We start from the raw sequence: 16963 nt of genomic DNA on the forward strand, positions 1-16963 counted from the left end.
GAATAGGTGAAGGTTCATGCAAAAAAAAAATCTGTATATGTATATCCTCTGGACCTAGTCCTCTGTAACAGGTCTCTGACCTTTCTCAAATTAAGACACATGAAGCAGGGGCAGGATGGGGCTATGTGCAGCTAATTAGCCTGGCTGCTTTGCACTGAATTAGGTGCAACGCAGCCAGACCTGTGCCCCATGTAAGCAGCCCTGATGTTTTAGGGCAGGCATGGAAAATCAGTTCTTCTGTGCTGTTTGCTATACTTCTGCTTCAGCTTGGGAGAGATGGAGTAGGGTGAAATCCTGACTTCCCTGGCCACAGTAAAGCTTTGACACTGACACTGATTCTTGTAAATGCAAATTTTCACTGTTGGATTTATAAGCCCTTTGTTATGAATCTATGAAATAGAGTATTATAACACTTTCCTACTTTGATAAATGTTATATGGACAAAAATATTTGTGATTTTTTGGGTATTCTCAGTAGTCTGCATGAAAGTAAAACAGTCTTTATTAAGTTACATACTGGGAACATCTCTCTCATCTCTGCTTTATGTACATTCAACATATCTTTTTTTTCCTGTTCTTAACAGCTGTCTTTCTTTAAACCTACTCCAAGACGCTATAAAATTCTTCTAGAAGCCAGAGCCTTTCCCTCTGACCATGTAAGGAATTAATATTTCACCATATTTGTATTATTAATCATATTTTTCCAAAGAATATCAGTAGCTTGATTTGAATATTTATTAGCTCATCTTGTCCAAGTAACATTACAATAAAAAAAAATCTGTCAGAAGCTCTTGAGAGCTCTTGAGCTCAGCATATTTTACAGATCGTAGCTTTACTCCTTTTGTTCAAATAAAAAATGTTACAAGAGGAAAAGATTGAATGGGCACATTGATTTATTAGTCTTTTTTAAAGACATTGAGCAAACTACTGACCTAAATCAACTGAAGTTGTAAATGTTTTATTAATTCTTGTTGCTGTTTTACTTTATGAAACCAAATCAATACAAATTCACAACATTAACACTTATATATCCCCAGACAGAGATGGAAATGTTTGTTCTTAGCACTTTAGATTACTAGTTCAAACATAATTTGTCTGCTATAAAATAAGAGACAATAGTCCATGCATCACAGCTTAGAGCAAATTAATCTTTGGGTTTGTGGCCCACTGCTGCTTTATCAACTCCGTAAATTCATAGAAATTGATAACAAACTTGATCTCTATGGTGTAATAGAAACAACTCAAACTACTAACAAGTTTATTTGTAATGAAGGAGGCAGCACAGATGTGTAAAGTCAAAATTGCCTTTATTCTAAATAATGCTCATGCTATTCATGCATTTGTTCCAGGTGCACTTGTACGTTTGGACTCTATCTTCTTAAATTTCTATGACACTTCAGTAAAACCCTGTGCAACTAATAACACTTTGGTTCCTGTCAAGTAATTTTGAACTATCTTATAGTATTACTTGATGATTTTATGCCATCTCCCAAACTATTATTTATTGATAAAAGTCAGTGGGTAAGAGTTTGAAAATAACCTTAGAGTTGAGAGCTCGTTTCCTCCCAGCTGTGCAGCAAATTTAAGATGTGAGGATAGCGTGGGCCAGCATATATGTACCTACCAAACCTCGTTTGCACAAACAGCAGTGCATATGTAACAGCCTGGGTTTTAGTATGTGCTACCAAGCAAAATGTGCAGACCAAGGACTACAGTTAAACAGCACGACCTATAGATTGTGCTGCTGTGTTCTCACCTTGGCTGTTATCTGTGCAAGCTTTGCTTGCTGGCGTGTAGTAAAGCACGTCCTCCAATGCATTTCCACCCTCTTTCTGCTCCATGAGCTCATCCTATAGGACTTAGGCTTTGACTTTATCCTTGCTGTCTGCTGTGAATTACATTCTAATGTCTTTCAAACCAAAGGAAATCTAGAATGTTTTTGGAGGAGTCGGATTATCCTTTCAAGCATTAGTTTTAGTGAAAGGCAGGCATCAGAATCCCTTTTCTGAAGTTCTGCTGTGCCTGGCAGTTTTTTCTTTTAGTTGTCTTATGTAATTACACTAACATGCTATGCATGGAAATCTCTTGCAGTATGCTGTTGAGTCCCAGCTTCGGCTTCATGGACTTGATGTGGAGAAATGCATGCTCATGATGCAGCCACGAGAGGTGGGTGAGACATAAGTCAGCTCTCCTCACTAATGCTAGGGGCAGAAGTGTATTTCGTATGAGAGTAGTCGTATATTCCCAGGTATTTTAGTGTCTGCCTGCAGAAGCTGTAGTCCATGTTCTTTATAACACTTAAATACTTATTTAGACAGATTTACACAAGCCTTACCTAAGTTTAAATTAGGTGGAATTTGAATTGCATATTCTGTTTCTGGGTGTGCTTTTTGGTATTAGAGCCCATTTTATAATTGTCTGGTTCAACTAGTGCATTTACCTTAAAAATGTTACTTTCCCTATTTTACCTGTTTGTGAAAAGCTGACAGCATCCTGAGAGAACTACAAAAGTATAGCAGTTCATTGAGAAGCCCCAATGTCCTTTTAGTGTCCTAAGGTAAAAGATTGCCATAACATGAACAGCATTGTGTCTTTATCAGCACAGAATAAGGGAAAGGTCTGTTTTGAGTAATATGCAATTCAGATTAATTTGAAAGATTGCCTTGCTTCACTTTTTGAAGTATTAAGAACTTTGCCACCTAACTATAAACTGATGCTGACCTTTTGCTTCTGAAATCTGAGTCATCTTGTGAGTAAAGAGCCCATTCCTGAATGCCTGATAGATTTGCAAAGATTGTTGAGATAATAACAGTTACAATACTTGCAATTCAACAGTCTTGCCCAAGCTCTTTTCAGTAACAAGTCTAATTTAATTCTAGGTTTTCACTGCCTAATTGATCCCTAGGTGGTGGTATGTTTTACATGATCCCTTGCTAGGAGGATGGGGCAGTAACTTTCCTGTAAAGAATCAAGAATGATTTTTTTTTTTGGTTGAAGTTCCTCTATATTTAATGACCCCAGGTTTGGGGATTTTTGTACTTTTGATGATTTGAGACTTATTGTTTTTGAAATATAAATATGGCAGGTTTATAATAGCTTCCTGTGGGATATGGAGTTTATCAGAAAAGTACAGAGTGAAACTGATAGACAACTTTTAAGCCTCGCGAGTGTCACAAATTTCAGATGCCACATAAAAAATCATTATATATGCTGTTTTTCAGTGTAAATTAAATCTGTCTGAAATATTAAAGAGTATGAAGCATGCTAGAATATGAAGTGAATAGACACTTTAAAACTGGTACCTTCAAGATAAGTTTGCTAATGATTTTTTTGAAGTAACTTACTCATAGGCTACTTTATTGCTCTACCTTTGTATATCATTACCATGATAAGGATTTGCTTTTGATCTCCTTATGCAAGCAGCATGGCTCATGGTAAAATATAGATTATGAAATAAGAAATGACAGTTTCATTACTGTCAGAGCTGATGTAAAATGCGTGCTTTAACTTTGTTTTAGGGGGAGGAGACCTTGAGGATTGAAGACATCCTTTCTGTAATTGAGAAGGAAGGGGACTCTATTGCTGTTGTTCTGTTCAGTGGGGTGCAGTACTACACGGGCCAGCTGTTTGACATCCCCAGAATTACAAAGGCTGGCCAAGAAAAGGTAGGATTGCTCCAAACCCATCCTTTAAAAAAACAATTTTAGATCGATTTTCCTTGTGAAATGTTTTAAATTTCCACTTTTTGTGGAACAGAACAGCATATGTGGAAACCTCTGGGGCTGTGATAAAAAGTAAAAGCATGCTGTGCACAAATCCTCTGGGGACTGTGCACTGCATGAAGAAAGAGGGCTGCGAGAGCAATCTCACAGGTGGAACTTAAGGTATATGGAGAAATTATTCATGACTATTGACTTCTACCAGGCTTTCATGTAAAGACAGAATTTCAAGAAGTTCAATGGAGAAGAGGGAGGAGGTAATCACAGACCCAATCTTTAAAGGTTTATTTGTGCTAGATTTCTGCTTTTTGGCAGACTTTCATGGTTTTCCTCCTTTCCTGTGGTCTCACCGTGGTGGTGTTTGCCCCCAGTGAGCAGGGAGGTGAGCTCCCACACAGCCAGCGATCCTCTGATTCCACAGATGAGTTTTCAGAAAACAAGCACCATGTGAAGCACATCAACATCACAAGATGGCTGTGTTTAAGTGATGACTCAGCCTTAGGAACTTGCAGACAGTGTGTGCTATGGGCATAGCTGTAAAATGTCTTTAACTGTCTCAATTGCCTTGAGAATCCAAGAGAAAATAGTTTTTAATTAAGTCTTCTTATCAACTGGAGGTCACCAGACTTTCTGTAGGGGCAGCCTCTTACTGGATGTACCTTATCTAATATAAACCACTCAAGGAAAAACTTATTAGTATCACTGGGTCTTTGCAAATGAGTTAACTATTTATATTTGATATTTATCTCTTTGGGGAGTTTCCTGGCTCATATCAGGGTATACATCTTCTGTTGCTGTAGGATTGGTAGTAGAAACTTTTCTGTATATAAAAAAATTCTCACTGAGCAGCGCCTGGTGACAAAATTGGTCCCAAACAGTACAAAGTGATACCAACTTCTTGACACAGATGCAGAAAGCCAAGGAAGAAAGAAAGGAGAGGAATTAGCTGCAGAGGCAAAAGGGTCTGTGCATTAGCTCCATGTAGCTCTAAACAACACCCTCATGGTGCCTTTCTTTCCAGTACTTTTATTGCTAACAAGTAGTCAGAAGGCTAGGCTGAAACACTTGATGAAAGGGAAGACAAATGATTAATAGGCTGATGCCAGTCAGTGCCATGCTCAGTCACGCTCCTGGTGGCATCAGAACTTTTGTTCAGCCACCAACACCTGTTTGTGTACTGCTTCTTCCACAACCCTCCTCTGTGAAGGGTCTAAAAAGTGACTGAAATCTTTCTCCTCTACTGTAAATTTGAACAATCTGGGAAAAAAACCTATCACTTTATCTCCTCTCTTAAAGACGCTCACTGCACTGTGAGACACGTGATCCAAGAAGCAGAAGTGCTGTAGCTTCACTGAAGTCTATAAATGAACTCAGAATGGCCAAGATCATGTATTCCATGGGAAAAATAGTCACCAATAATTCATTATATGGAGCAAAAATGTATTTGATTATGTCATTTGAGAAGATAACCAGGACTTGCTTTAGAGAGCTAAAAATTTCCATAAGGCAATGCAAATAAAAATGTTAACTCATGCAGGAGGGAGCGTGGGCTGCGGAGTCCCCATGAATGCCTCCTCATGGACGTAGACACAAACTTTGCACACCTATACAGAAACTGTATCGTCTTACTAAAGAGGAGAGCCATTTCAGACAACAGCTCAGTCCCCCAGCAGGCCCAGATAGATGTCAAACGCGTTTCCACCTGCGTGCCTGTTAGAAGCACCATGGGTGCAAGTGAATCTCCTCTTCCAGAGATATTTCAAAAAGGAAGGAGAAGAAATAAAGTATTTTAATTAACCAGTTCGTGGTTAGTGCATGTAGGACTAGGATCCAGGTAAATTCATGATCTGAAATGTCTAAAGTGTATTTAAAGAAAAGTAATTCAGCCTTGAAGAAGTGCTTGAGTGCGCAGAGAGCCTCCAAAGCATGAGACAGCCCTGTTGTTACCCCACTGTCAGATACACTTAGCTCAACATCCTTATGAATTCTGCTCTCTGGGTTAAGTGATATTTGTTTACACAAAACCACTATATAACATACTGTTACATCACACTTAAAAACAATCTTGATATTGCAAATATTTATTTGCGCAGCTATTAAATCAGCAATTCATGAAAAGTTTGTCGTGTTAATAGCGGTGGGAGGTTTTTCTGTATCCTGCTGCTTCTTGGTCTTGGATTCTGGTTACAAAAGAGCAAAGTGTTGGGTCTTCATAAGAAATTGGCTCTTCTCTTCTGTTCCCGTATGAAATATTACTATTTTTGGTTATGGAACGAAGTCCTGATGAACTATTGTACAGTCGTTAAGAAGTGAGGTGCAAAGGGAGCAGGTACTGTTAATCTCTCTAAAGAAAAGTTACCTGAAATTTTTCGCATTTAATTTTGTGAGGAATTTTGCTGTGCATCCAAATGAGCCCCGTGTTTGGAATGCAATGCTAGGAAATTTTTGGCTAGGTCTGAATGCTGATGCTTCTGTCCATGTCTTACCAGAGCAAGGACGGCTCAATTCCTTGCAGTCTGTAGTTGTCAGTGAGCTGTCCTGGAAGCAAGGAGCACCTTGGTCCCTTACTGATGATTGTTCCTTAGTCCTTCTGTGTAAATATAGGCACTTATATTACTTTAACAATGGCAGTCAGCACTGATCTTGCGTATGTGAGGCAGTAAACATAACTATACTGGGATTTCATCCATCTTGACTTATAATAAGCTATTTCGTAAAGTCTTTTCCATGTGCTGCTTGGAGCAGACCTTTGCTTTTACTCCTCTCCCCTGCCCCAGTTTGGACTAATTAGGGAATATTTTGAGCATTTAGGACCCAGTGCTCTTCCTCAGTGGAGACAGTGTAGTTTGCTGTGCAGATGTTTCACTCTTCAAAATCTAACTCGATGGCTGAAGGGGAAATCCAGATGCCATGCAGCAGACTGAGAAGAGCTAGCTGCACGGGGGTTTAATTTGTCTGACATCCAGTCCTGTTTCTGTCTTGAGGCTGACAAGCTTTCAGGACACTAACTGTGTGAGCTTGAAGACCACATCTCCTTCTAGAGCTTCTGGACGTGATGAAACCAGCAGTGGTTACAATGACTCTTATACACGAGATATTAATACAGAATGGCTGAAGTCCTTAAATTTACATTACAAGAGGGATATGCCCGAGAAGTCTTATTCACAGGAAAAAAAACACAAGGCTCTCCTTACTGGTGATGAAGGGTAGTGAATGACCCCATGCTCCTGAGCAGAAGAAACAAGGCTGGGGAGAGCTGACAGGCAAGAAACTGAGAAGGGGACAGTGCAAGGTAGAAGTGTCATTTGAGGAGGAAAAAGAATTGCTAGTCAACCAGTGTAGCAGAGAGGAAAGTCCTACACAGGTGGTCTTAATTGTAATGTACAATGGAAATAAAATTCTGCAGTGCTGTACCCTATCAGGGCTTGGCTAGAGGTCTGAGCTGCAAGCTCTGGAGGTCTGGAAAATGTCCTAGGATTCTTGAGGTCAATCATTTATGAATTAAGTTACTGATTTCCTTTTACATTTTTTAAGCTAATTTCCTAAGTTCTCTATGTATGTTAAGATTCCTTCCAGAGTGAAAGCTCTGCACATAGACAGCTTCATTAAGTCATTAAATATTAAATGAACTAAATTAAGCTTGAAAAATTACCTCAGGCTATTTTTCCATCTTAGGTCTCTCAGATAAATCAAAATTACAGTGTATTGTGTGAGAGACTCATCAGCACGCTGAAGAGGATGTAACAGTTTTCCTTGTTTCATGTTTTTGTGCTTGCTGGAGAGGATGGAGGGGGCTGAATCGTTTTATTCTTCTGTCAGTGAAGAAATGGCTGACTTCTAGGAGACTCTAGCTCTCAAATACAATTTTCATTTCATAAGTTATATTGTACTTTCCACTGTCTCTGTACGTATGTAAAGTATTTTAATCTCCTGAGTCCCAGTAGGAAGAGCTTTAAGATCCTTCATCTTCATTTCTTTTCCTGCCTCTCTCTAAATGTCCCAGCTTTGCTTGTGTGAAGCTATCATTTCTCTCCCTCTCTCCAAATGTCATTGTCCATGCTGAGTTGTTACCTGCTGGTTAGCAGCAGCTACCCAAGAATCTTTGCAGAAATGACTTTTAGATATTAGAATAAAACAGAAGAGGCAGGGGAGAGCACATGTCCCCTTCCTTGCCCATAGCAGATGGAGAGCTCTGTTTTCCCCCAGCTTGGGGAAGCAGTGTTCCCACGCAGACCCTGTTCTGTGTGGCTTGCGCAGGGAGAGCCGTTTCAGTTTGTTTTACTTTTTTCATGCAATCTGTGTGGCTAAACATTTGCTGTTCACACAGCTCGTGCCAGACGCCTTCCCAGGAAAGCAAAGCACTAACATCCTTTTGCAGATGATGAGTTGAACAAAACACTAGTGGGCTTTTCTGTAGTGATGTGGAAAACCTGTCTGCACCAAACCAAGATTTTCAGGCTCATTAAGTTTAACAGTGCCCTGTAGGATTTGTCAAGCAATTTCAAATCAGTGGGGAGCTGCTAAAAGGTCTCAAATATATCCCATGTGTGGCATGTTGGTGGCCGTCCTGTTTGAGGGCTACAAGTGCATGGTGTTGGTGCAAGACAACACTTGCCAGCCAGTGTCAATGTCCACCACTCCTACAACAAACCACTGGTTTTCATTTGTTTTAATTTTGTTCATATGCTGCCAGATGCATATATTCTCCAAGACTCCTAATGCGTTACAGTTTTCCTGTTTTCCACTGAATCCAGTGAATCTCTCATAACAGTTTTTCTAAAAAGTTTGTGTGGGACATATGTATGAAGGTAAATCTGTCAATGTTTAAATCCAGAAAACTGATGTGTTGAAGCTAAGTTAATGTCTTAAATTTTCTTATTCAGTAGCAGGTTGGCTTTAGTAGCTTATTTCTCTGAACCAAAGCCATTTCATTTCTGGATGAGAGCATGCCCATGGGCATTCAGTGTGCTTCAGCTTCGCCATTTCTGTTGATTTGGCTTAACTTGCTCCTCAGTGTCTCAATGAGGACAAAAACATAGAGGGTGTGAAGGCTGGAATATTTATTTGAACTTTGGTTCTGTTTAATAGCAAATGTTTATATTGTGCAACCTCTACAGCAGTGAGTTTTCTTCCCATCACTTTGGGGGGTGAATTCTCAAGCTAACTTCACTAATGCCTCCACTAGAATTAGTGTCACATCTTAAAATGCTGCTTAATTCAAATTGTTAACTATCTTATACAGAAGATTAAATATACCGAAGTATTGTTTAAATAATTTAGCTCAGACTCCCTTCGTGCAAGAAACAGCAAGAGATTCTTAAAAAACAAAACAAAACTTTATTTTATTATTAGATGCTGTTTTTTCTGAAGCCTGGGCTCTCACTCTTATTCCTACCATGCTGTTTGCAAGCTGACTGTTTGTGTTTTTTTAAAGCAAAATGCAAAATAGCATTTTCTTTGTAGTCCAGGCACAAAAGGCAGTTTCATTTATCTGTCCTTAAATAAATAGCAAAGACATGAAGACATTTTTAGTTTAAAAAATGCTGCCATCCAGTGGCAATTTTGTGTGTAAAACTGCTACTTTGTGATCTATGCCTCTGTGGTGCTTATTTTTTTTATGCCCTACACAAGTTGTGGTATCAAAAATACATCACTTTTAATGGAGAAATGGCAATGTATCTGAAAATTTTAGGGACAAATACACAAGTCCTTAAAAATCCACGTGTTGCATAGGATGTTGATCCTCAGAGTTTGGAAACTGGGGGGCAAAAGGAACCTTAAGCGTAAGTACAAAGTAAAATTGAATGTTACTGTGTGAATAGTGTTGGTATGTATTTTACTTTTCTGTTTTGCTGGCTAGGACCTGTCATGTAATACAATTTATTGAAATATTGTCTTCATTCTGAATACTTATTTCAAGTAATTCCACTTTACTGCATGAGAAAAAAACTTGGGAATCTAAATCATATCCAAGTGTCCTTGAAGACAAGGCCGTAAAACAATTCATGATTCTAAACTTTATGGAATAGAAATCTTGCTTCTAGTTAAAATTAATAACAGATGGAATCAATAACATGCCTGACTAGAGAACAATGTATACAGCTCTAAATATACTTTTTCAAAATAATTTTAGTAATGATAATTTTGGTAAGTAGCATATTAAATATCTCTTTCCTGCAGGGTTGCTTTGTTGGATTTGATCTGGCTCATGCTGTTGGGAACGTAGATCTTCATTTGCATGACTGGGGAGTAGATTTTGCCTGCTGGTGCTCCTACAAGGTAAAATTAATTCACTGTTCGAGATTTTCTGTGATCTCATTTATGTGATGGGTCACCAAACAGGTAAGATGAAAAGAGCTGAGCTGTTGATCAAAGCTTGGGCTGAATGTTGTGGCTGCTGGTTCAAAGAAATAGATGGACGCTGGCTTTAGTAGTGGTTTTGTTATAAGAAGTTAGAAAAGATAATAGCGGTAATTTTTTGTTTGACCTGTAAAGGCTTGTGTGTATTAGTGGGTGGATGCTAGTGGTGGCTGAACATCTGCTGTGATATTCATACTGATCTGTGGTCACAGTATTAAAGGCTCTCCTCTTACTTACCACATGGAAAAAATCTTGTAGTTATGCGATTTTCATAAATGACCTCTAAATATGAAAACATCTTTGTCTAAACACAATTTTAGATCATACAATAAGGTATCTTTTAGTTTTCTTCAATTTATTTTGAGATTAAGAAACAGTAGGCACAGTTAGGTGAATTGTTTGGCATATATATATCGTGATATGAGATTGCTTCAGCCTTTTTTCTTCTAGACTTCAAATATCATATGTAAACCAAGAATATTTTCAGAACTAATCTGCAAAAATGCATCTGCTTATACCTACATTAACACTTTGAGACAGATGCTAAGATCTCCAGTTAGAAACAATGAGAAATATTGAAATTTGTCTGTTTTATAGAGCAGGGTGAGGGAAGAAAAGCTCTGTTACAGATAATGAGCACAAAAAATGCTTACGTGATGATTTTTTCTTTACAGTATTTAAATTCTGGAGCAGGAGGCCTAGCTGCTGCCTACATTCATGAGAAGCATTCCCAGAGTATTAAACCAGCGTAAGTTTATTTCTAAACACATTCAAAAGGTGCTGTGAAAGTACATAGCAGTCGCAGTCACAGACTAGTTATATGTATGCATGTATATACATATGTTTATATGGACAGATGCAGAAGAAATTCCTTGCTTCAAAGAAAACTCAGACTAATATTTGTTGCTGAGTTATTGCCTTAATGAAAAGGGTAGTGCAAGTTTAAATAACTTGGTTATCTGATTTTTGTTAGCTCAGAAGGGTTATTTTATGCTAATTTTGCTATATTTTGAAATTGTTAATGTATGTGCTCACATCTTAAATAATTTCCTCCTTGAAGTCTATCTGTTCTAAACTAAGTATAATCATAAAAGAGAACGCTTATAATATTAAAAATAAGTAACCCAAATCATGCCTGTGAGACTGTTTAATGTAAAGAGAATACTTAACATCTTGCTTTAAAAATGGATTTTTTAAAATCATTGAAGTCTCTGATGGTGAACAAAATCAAAGACAATTTCAACTCTGTCTAATATCTCTTTAATACTGGCACGTTTTCATTAAAATTACATCTACCAGTAAAGCTAGGAAGCATTACGTGGAGATCTGTGTTCTCAAAGAATTTATAATCCATGAAAAGCTGTGCTGAGAACTGAGGTTAGCTGCATTAAAAAACAACTACCTGTTATTTAGGACGTTATATGTCTGTACTCGATGTATATTAAGAACAGTAGGATTAGTACTTTTAATGCATTGACAAATGTAAACACATTCTGGCTGTAATCTTTGGAGAAATTGCTGGCACTTGCTTTTATTTTAGCTTGAGGAAGGCAAACTAAATCAGGTTTCAGAGAGAAATAATATTATAATAAGCAGCTTCACTGCACTATTTGCTGGTTTCAGACTGTCTAGACTCCCAGGAGATAACAGAATAACGCTGATAAGTTCTTCTCAGTCACCCATAACAGAAAACTCATTAGGATGACATATGACCTGCTGTGAGCCGATTCGATCCTCACATATTTCAAATACCTGGATATTTCTTCTGGAAAGGTATCTGCTGCTTCCCCCTTAGGTGCAGGAGTTGGTCTCATGGCCAAACCTCTGGGCCATGGCTGTGGGGAATAAAGAGGGCCAGCCAGAAATCACAGAATAGCAATAGGAGGAATGAAAAAAAAAAATCAAGGACTTAGAGTATTTCTTTCCCCTTGATGAAATTTTGAAACTTCAGTGAGGGCACTAGCTTGGTATTGTAGGTAAGGTTTTAAATTAGTTTTTCCTGAACTTGCTTCTTCATACATAGTCATTAACTTGTGTATTGAATCTGGATGCTGAATGTCTTAAATACAAATGCCTGTATGAAATAGTTTTGTTTTTCTCCAGCCTGGGACCCAATTAAGAATATATTTTCAAACTCCCTGCATAGATCCTTTGCATTATTTAATCATAGCTATTTCATATTTTCTGAGATTTGATAATCACTCATCAAATTGTTTGTAGTTAATATGCCCTGTTTGCATGGCTTTTCTTTCTTTTCCACATCAACCAGCCATTTCAGGTCTCCAGATAAGACAGTGAGACAAAGGAGAATTTGTCTATGTCAAAGTATTCAATTTTATAGCTGATTTAAATGCAGAGCAATTTGCTATATGTTGTACAATCAAATAGAGTGGAATTTAACTGCTCTGGAAGTTGCAGCGTTTATGTTGTATCTGAAAAAAAACGTCTTTGGCTGTCATCTGAATCAAGGATGACACCCAGTGGCCAGACAACTTCATTTAAAAACAGGAGGACCAAACACCGTTTCTTTGCATCCCAGCCCACACATAAGCAGCTAATTAAATTCCAGTCTGGTTGATAGCCTTTTGTCATATAAACCACCTGAAATATTGTTTTTAACTCATGATCAGTATTTTGCAAGTCACTTTACCCACCTGTATAGATTTCTTTAATTTGTTTCATCCTTCATATTTTCTGCAAGTTATTGACTGGGTAGTTATTTTTATATTGGATTAACGTATGGTATTTTAATATAAAAATGTATGTTCTGACCATAATTCAGAGAGGCAAACCTGAAACATTTGCCAAGTGCCTTTTCCTATTACTTTGCTGGGGCAAAAAGGACTTAGGTACTTATTGAAAACCACACAGCTTAATCCAAATTTTTTATTTAACAGCCTCAAGCCCAGCTACTGCCTTTCATCAAAGACACTTGGGCTTGTTTTTTTTTAAGTTCTCTGATTTCCCTAAGTGTGCTTTTTTTTTCTCATGCCAAGTCTTGCTAATGTGAATATTGTAAGCAAATGGATGTTTGTGCTTAAGCTATGCCCAGTTTTAGAAATGGGGTTCCCTCCAGCTGCTCTCCACAGGTGCTGCTCCATCCAGAGCCGGCTCCCTGGACTACAAAACAGTTATTTTCTGCTTTTTTTCTAATGCACCTGGAGCTCTGCATAGAGATATGAACTTATTAGCCTTATCACCAGCAACTAGGGCCATGCCAGAACTGGTCTGTGCTTTGAGTCTATAGACTGAGGTTGTGGCAAACCCTGTGTTTCGTAGCTCTGAAACAAGCAACCCCAAACCAGCGTTATGCAGCCATACTGTGTGTCACGTCCCAACAGACAAAAATCAGCACGGATTCTACTTCAATTTATTCATGCACAGGCTTCCCACAAGCTCTTTTGAAACCAGCAATTCACCAGTTAGGAAAAACCATTTGTGTCCAAGAGTAAGCTTTGATCATTAGGCCTGATGGCCAGAAGATGGAGGCTATGGACAGCACAGGCTCTTCTGCTCTCCTCTATGTCACTGCAAACATCTTCCTGTACTCTGGCTTATTTTAGCTTAGCTTAGGTATGGTCCTCTAATTCACTGCAAGGGCCGTGGGTCTAAAAGTTACATGTTGTAACCATCCTAATTAATATCTGTACCTGAATGTGCTGAGCAGTCCTTCACTAGTCCGCTATCTATCTTTCCACAGCTGTAAAACTGAATCAATCTGACATATAGGGGTCCCATATATCCCTATTCTCTCATGATCTCAGCTCCTCTGAAGTCTCTTTTAATATTCGAATAGCTCTTTTTAATACCTGTTCTATATATCACAGTGCAATATATTCTTGACTAATTGTGCTAGAGAAATTTTTCGCTTGGAGGAGACCTGGGCAGAGCAGAGCTATGAAACACTACAGACACACTTTGGCCAGCGGCTGCAGATTGATCCTGAGCCACCAAATTTCCATGTAAATTCAGCTGGGTTGCAGAGGGGAGACTTCCAAGAGACAGCGCTAAGGCGACAGAATAATAGTGATAATCAGCTTGAGTCACGTTTTGGGTTCAAGAACAATTATTTTTTTCTGCTGCTCAATTTCTTCATTTATATACTTAAAAAAAAAAAAAAAAAAGATAAAACTTGCTAAGTAAGTTACCTACAAAGAAATGTGAAAGTTGGTGAGGACCTGGGATAGATGTCACAGCAGAAGTCAGGTATTCATAGCAGTGTATCTGCAGCTGTGAAACACTAAAAACACTGAGTTTAACCCTGCTGTCAGCTGGCATAAGGGATGGGAGGGGACAAACTCAGAGTCCTGAGATAGGAGAAGAAAAAAGTCCTAGTTTAATCCCTGTAAGAAAAAATAAGGCATAATTTTAAAAGATGAAAGGGAAATAAATGTATGTAAAGCAGCCAGGAGAATAATAGATAAGCCTTGGCAGAGGATTAAATGAAAGTTGTACATAGTCTAGTGTTTAAAGCAAAAGGATTTATCAAGACTTAACTTTAGCACAGACTAGAGCAGGTAGAGTTTAAAAATAAAAAGTTTTGATGTGAAGAAGTGCTGCGTGTGCAGGAAGCAGCTGATGTCCAAATAGCATGTCGGCTTTTGCTATAGGATAAAAAAAAAAGTGTTATCAAAGAAGAAACAAAGGTAACTATTTCATAGTGGCTTTGAGGACAAGGTATCTTCAGACAAATTCTTCATACACAGAGGTGAGATGTCAATTTCTATTAGATCACTTTTCTTTTGGACTTCGTGGTCCCAATGAAAATACCAGAGCACAAATGGCTTCTTTACTGAGACTTGCCTGTCTTTTTGGTACGTGAACTTTTGCACTGGTATGAGGAAAAAGTAAAGCTGTTCTTGGTTAAAATATTCCTAGGTATAATAGACTGAGATGGGCCAATTCTCAATGACCCTTGGAGTCTATCATATCTGACTATATTAGCATTACTGAAAATTTTAACTGAACGGAGCACCCTGGCCTGGCTAAGAGGAGGATCTGGAGAAGCAATACCGAGACTTCTAGGAAGCTGCACACAATGCAGCAAGGTGGAAAGTCAGTGGTCACAGAAGAAAGTGTACACGCTGCTGTGTGCAGAAGGGTTTGTCACTGGTCCCAGTGCACTCAAATTGTGGGGTAATGTATAGGCAAGCTATTCGTGGAGCGTAACGTGTCCCTGGAGTGCATAAAGTATCCTGTATTAAGGTAGAAATGAACTGTTTCTTTGCCAGGGAGATGAGAGCAATTTAGCTCCTTGAGCTAATTTAGAAACCAAAAGTTAAAATCTCCCTTGGGAAAAGACTGTTTAGGAATAAAGGCATTGGCTAATTAGGCTTAATTGCATTGTCGTGGGACAAGTGATTTATTAGGCCAATCTAGACCCACGATGGGCCTGCAGGGGTGTGTTCTTGGATTCACCAACAGAATGGCAAATATCCAAGAGCATTTTTTAACTTTGGAATGAGTCTTTGGGACAAAAAGAGAGGTTAATGTTCATTCACATCTATTTCCATTTTCATCTTTTCAGCTCTGTACGTCCTTTTATGTTGCTTTCCTGATTGTCTCCTTGTTCTTTGTCAAGCATTTCTCTCTATCTTCCTTCAAATCCTCCCTTGTAATTAAGCTGCATCTTCAAGCAGCCTTGCTTCCTTTCTCATTATTCATAATCTTCTCATTCTCCTCCCTGAAGGTGTTCCATTATGTTGTGTCATCTTTGTCTTAGTTGGATTTTAAGATCTGTGAGAGAGGAGCTCTCCCCCTTGTAAATTCAAGGGACCATGTACAAATAAATTTGCTGTATGTCAAGTCTGCATCACTTACAGCGTAGCTGGAGTGCGTGTGAAAGTAATGTGCTGTTGTCATCCCCTTTGTCCTCCCATGCTGCACAATTTACTATAAGTTTTGAAAACTTGATCTTTACAATGGAGTATGTGGAAAATCAGATGTGGTTCCGGTTAAATTTCTCAACTATAGTAATTATAACTAGTATGGTGATGGACTGGTATCTGCTCTTGATGCCTACTCTGTAGGCATCAAAACACTGAAATAAGCGAAGATAAACAGGCAAGTATAAGCACTTAGCTTCTGTGAGTCATATCTTCTCTCAAATAGTATTTATAGCATTGGTGGTTTTGGCTGCAGACATCTGCAGATAGCTTGCAGGCAGATTTGGGGTTTTTATGTATATTTAAATCTTTGCCTGACAACTTGCTCTTTCGTTTGTCCAAAACTCCAACAACAATATGAAAAAATGTCTTTTCAAGCATTTTTCTCACAGCCTTTTTTTTTTTTTTTTGGCTGAGGCTGGTCAAATTCTTGCAGGTCTTTATGGTATTCATTCTCCAGCAACAGTTTATATGATAGACCTCAGCCAATTCAAATTTCTTTTGCAACTCTCCTTCTGGACCATGCTGGCAGGACATAAACCACTTAGTCTGCTCTGCCATGGCCCCTTCCCACTCCTACCCTTGGAAGCGAGAGGGAAGTGGCTGCGTTCCTCAGAAATGCGATTTCCCATCTGCAGCCTGAGGCTTTTCTCATCAGATGGTGTAAGACACAACTGCTCGAACACATGAAAGGAACCCAACAGGCTTAGGCTGATGGAAAGGTGAATGTAGCCTAGGGGCAGCTCTTACATCCCTGTTAGCTAGCAAGGAAAGGATCCCGGGGCTCTCCTTGGAGTCTCTATGGTTGCTGTGATTTCTTTCTCCTACTTCAAAGGACATGTGTTGTTAGCTGCTTGCTCTTTGTGCCTCGGTTCTCCACTTTGAGACAGGTAGTTTTGAAAGCATTCTTCTGCTGTGCCTTGATTTTATCCGTAAGGGAAGGCAACGAGCTGGCTTCCTTCCTGCTGAATGAGCTTCCAGAGATGCAGTGTCTGAGTTG

At 38.7% G+C, this 16963-nt stretch overlaps 1 protein-coding gene across 1 annotated transcript in view; it reads left to right on the forward strand.

Annotated features, from left to right (window-relative positions):
• Positions 1–16963, forward strand: part of KYNU (kynureninase) — a 60226-nt gene that overhangs the window by 25348 nt on the left and 17915 nt on the right. Inside the window, exons 6-10 of the mRNA XM_040561850.1 lie at positions 584–655; positions 2091–2165; positions 3518–3664; positions 9899–9997; positions 10753–10826. Of these exons, the coding sequence (XP_040417784.1) occupies positions 584–655; positions 2091–2165; positions 3518–3664; positions 9899–9997; positions 10753–10826 (467 nt within the window). The remainder of the gene's footprint in view (positions 1–583; positions 656–2090; positions 2166–3517; positions 3665–9898; positions 9998–10752; positions 10827–16963) is intronic.

The sequence above is a fragment of the Cygnus olor genome, chromosome 6 (genome assembly GCF_009769625.2).
Source record: "Cygnus olor isolate bCygOlo1 chromosome 6, bCygOlo1.pri.v2, whole genome shotgun sequence".
In the NCBI taxonomy this organism is placed as follows: Eukaryota; Metazoa; Chordata; class Aves; order Anseriformes; family Anatidae; genus Cygnus; species Cygnus olor.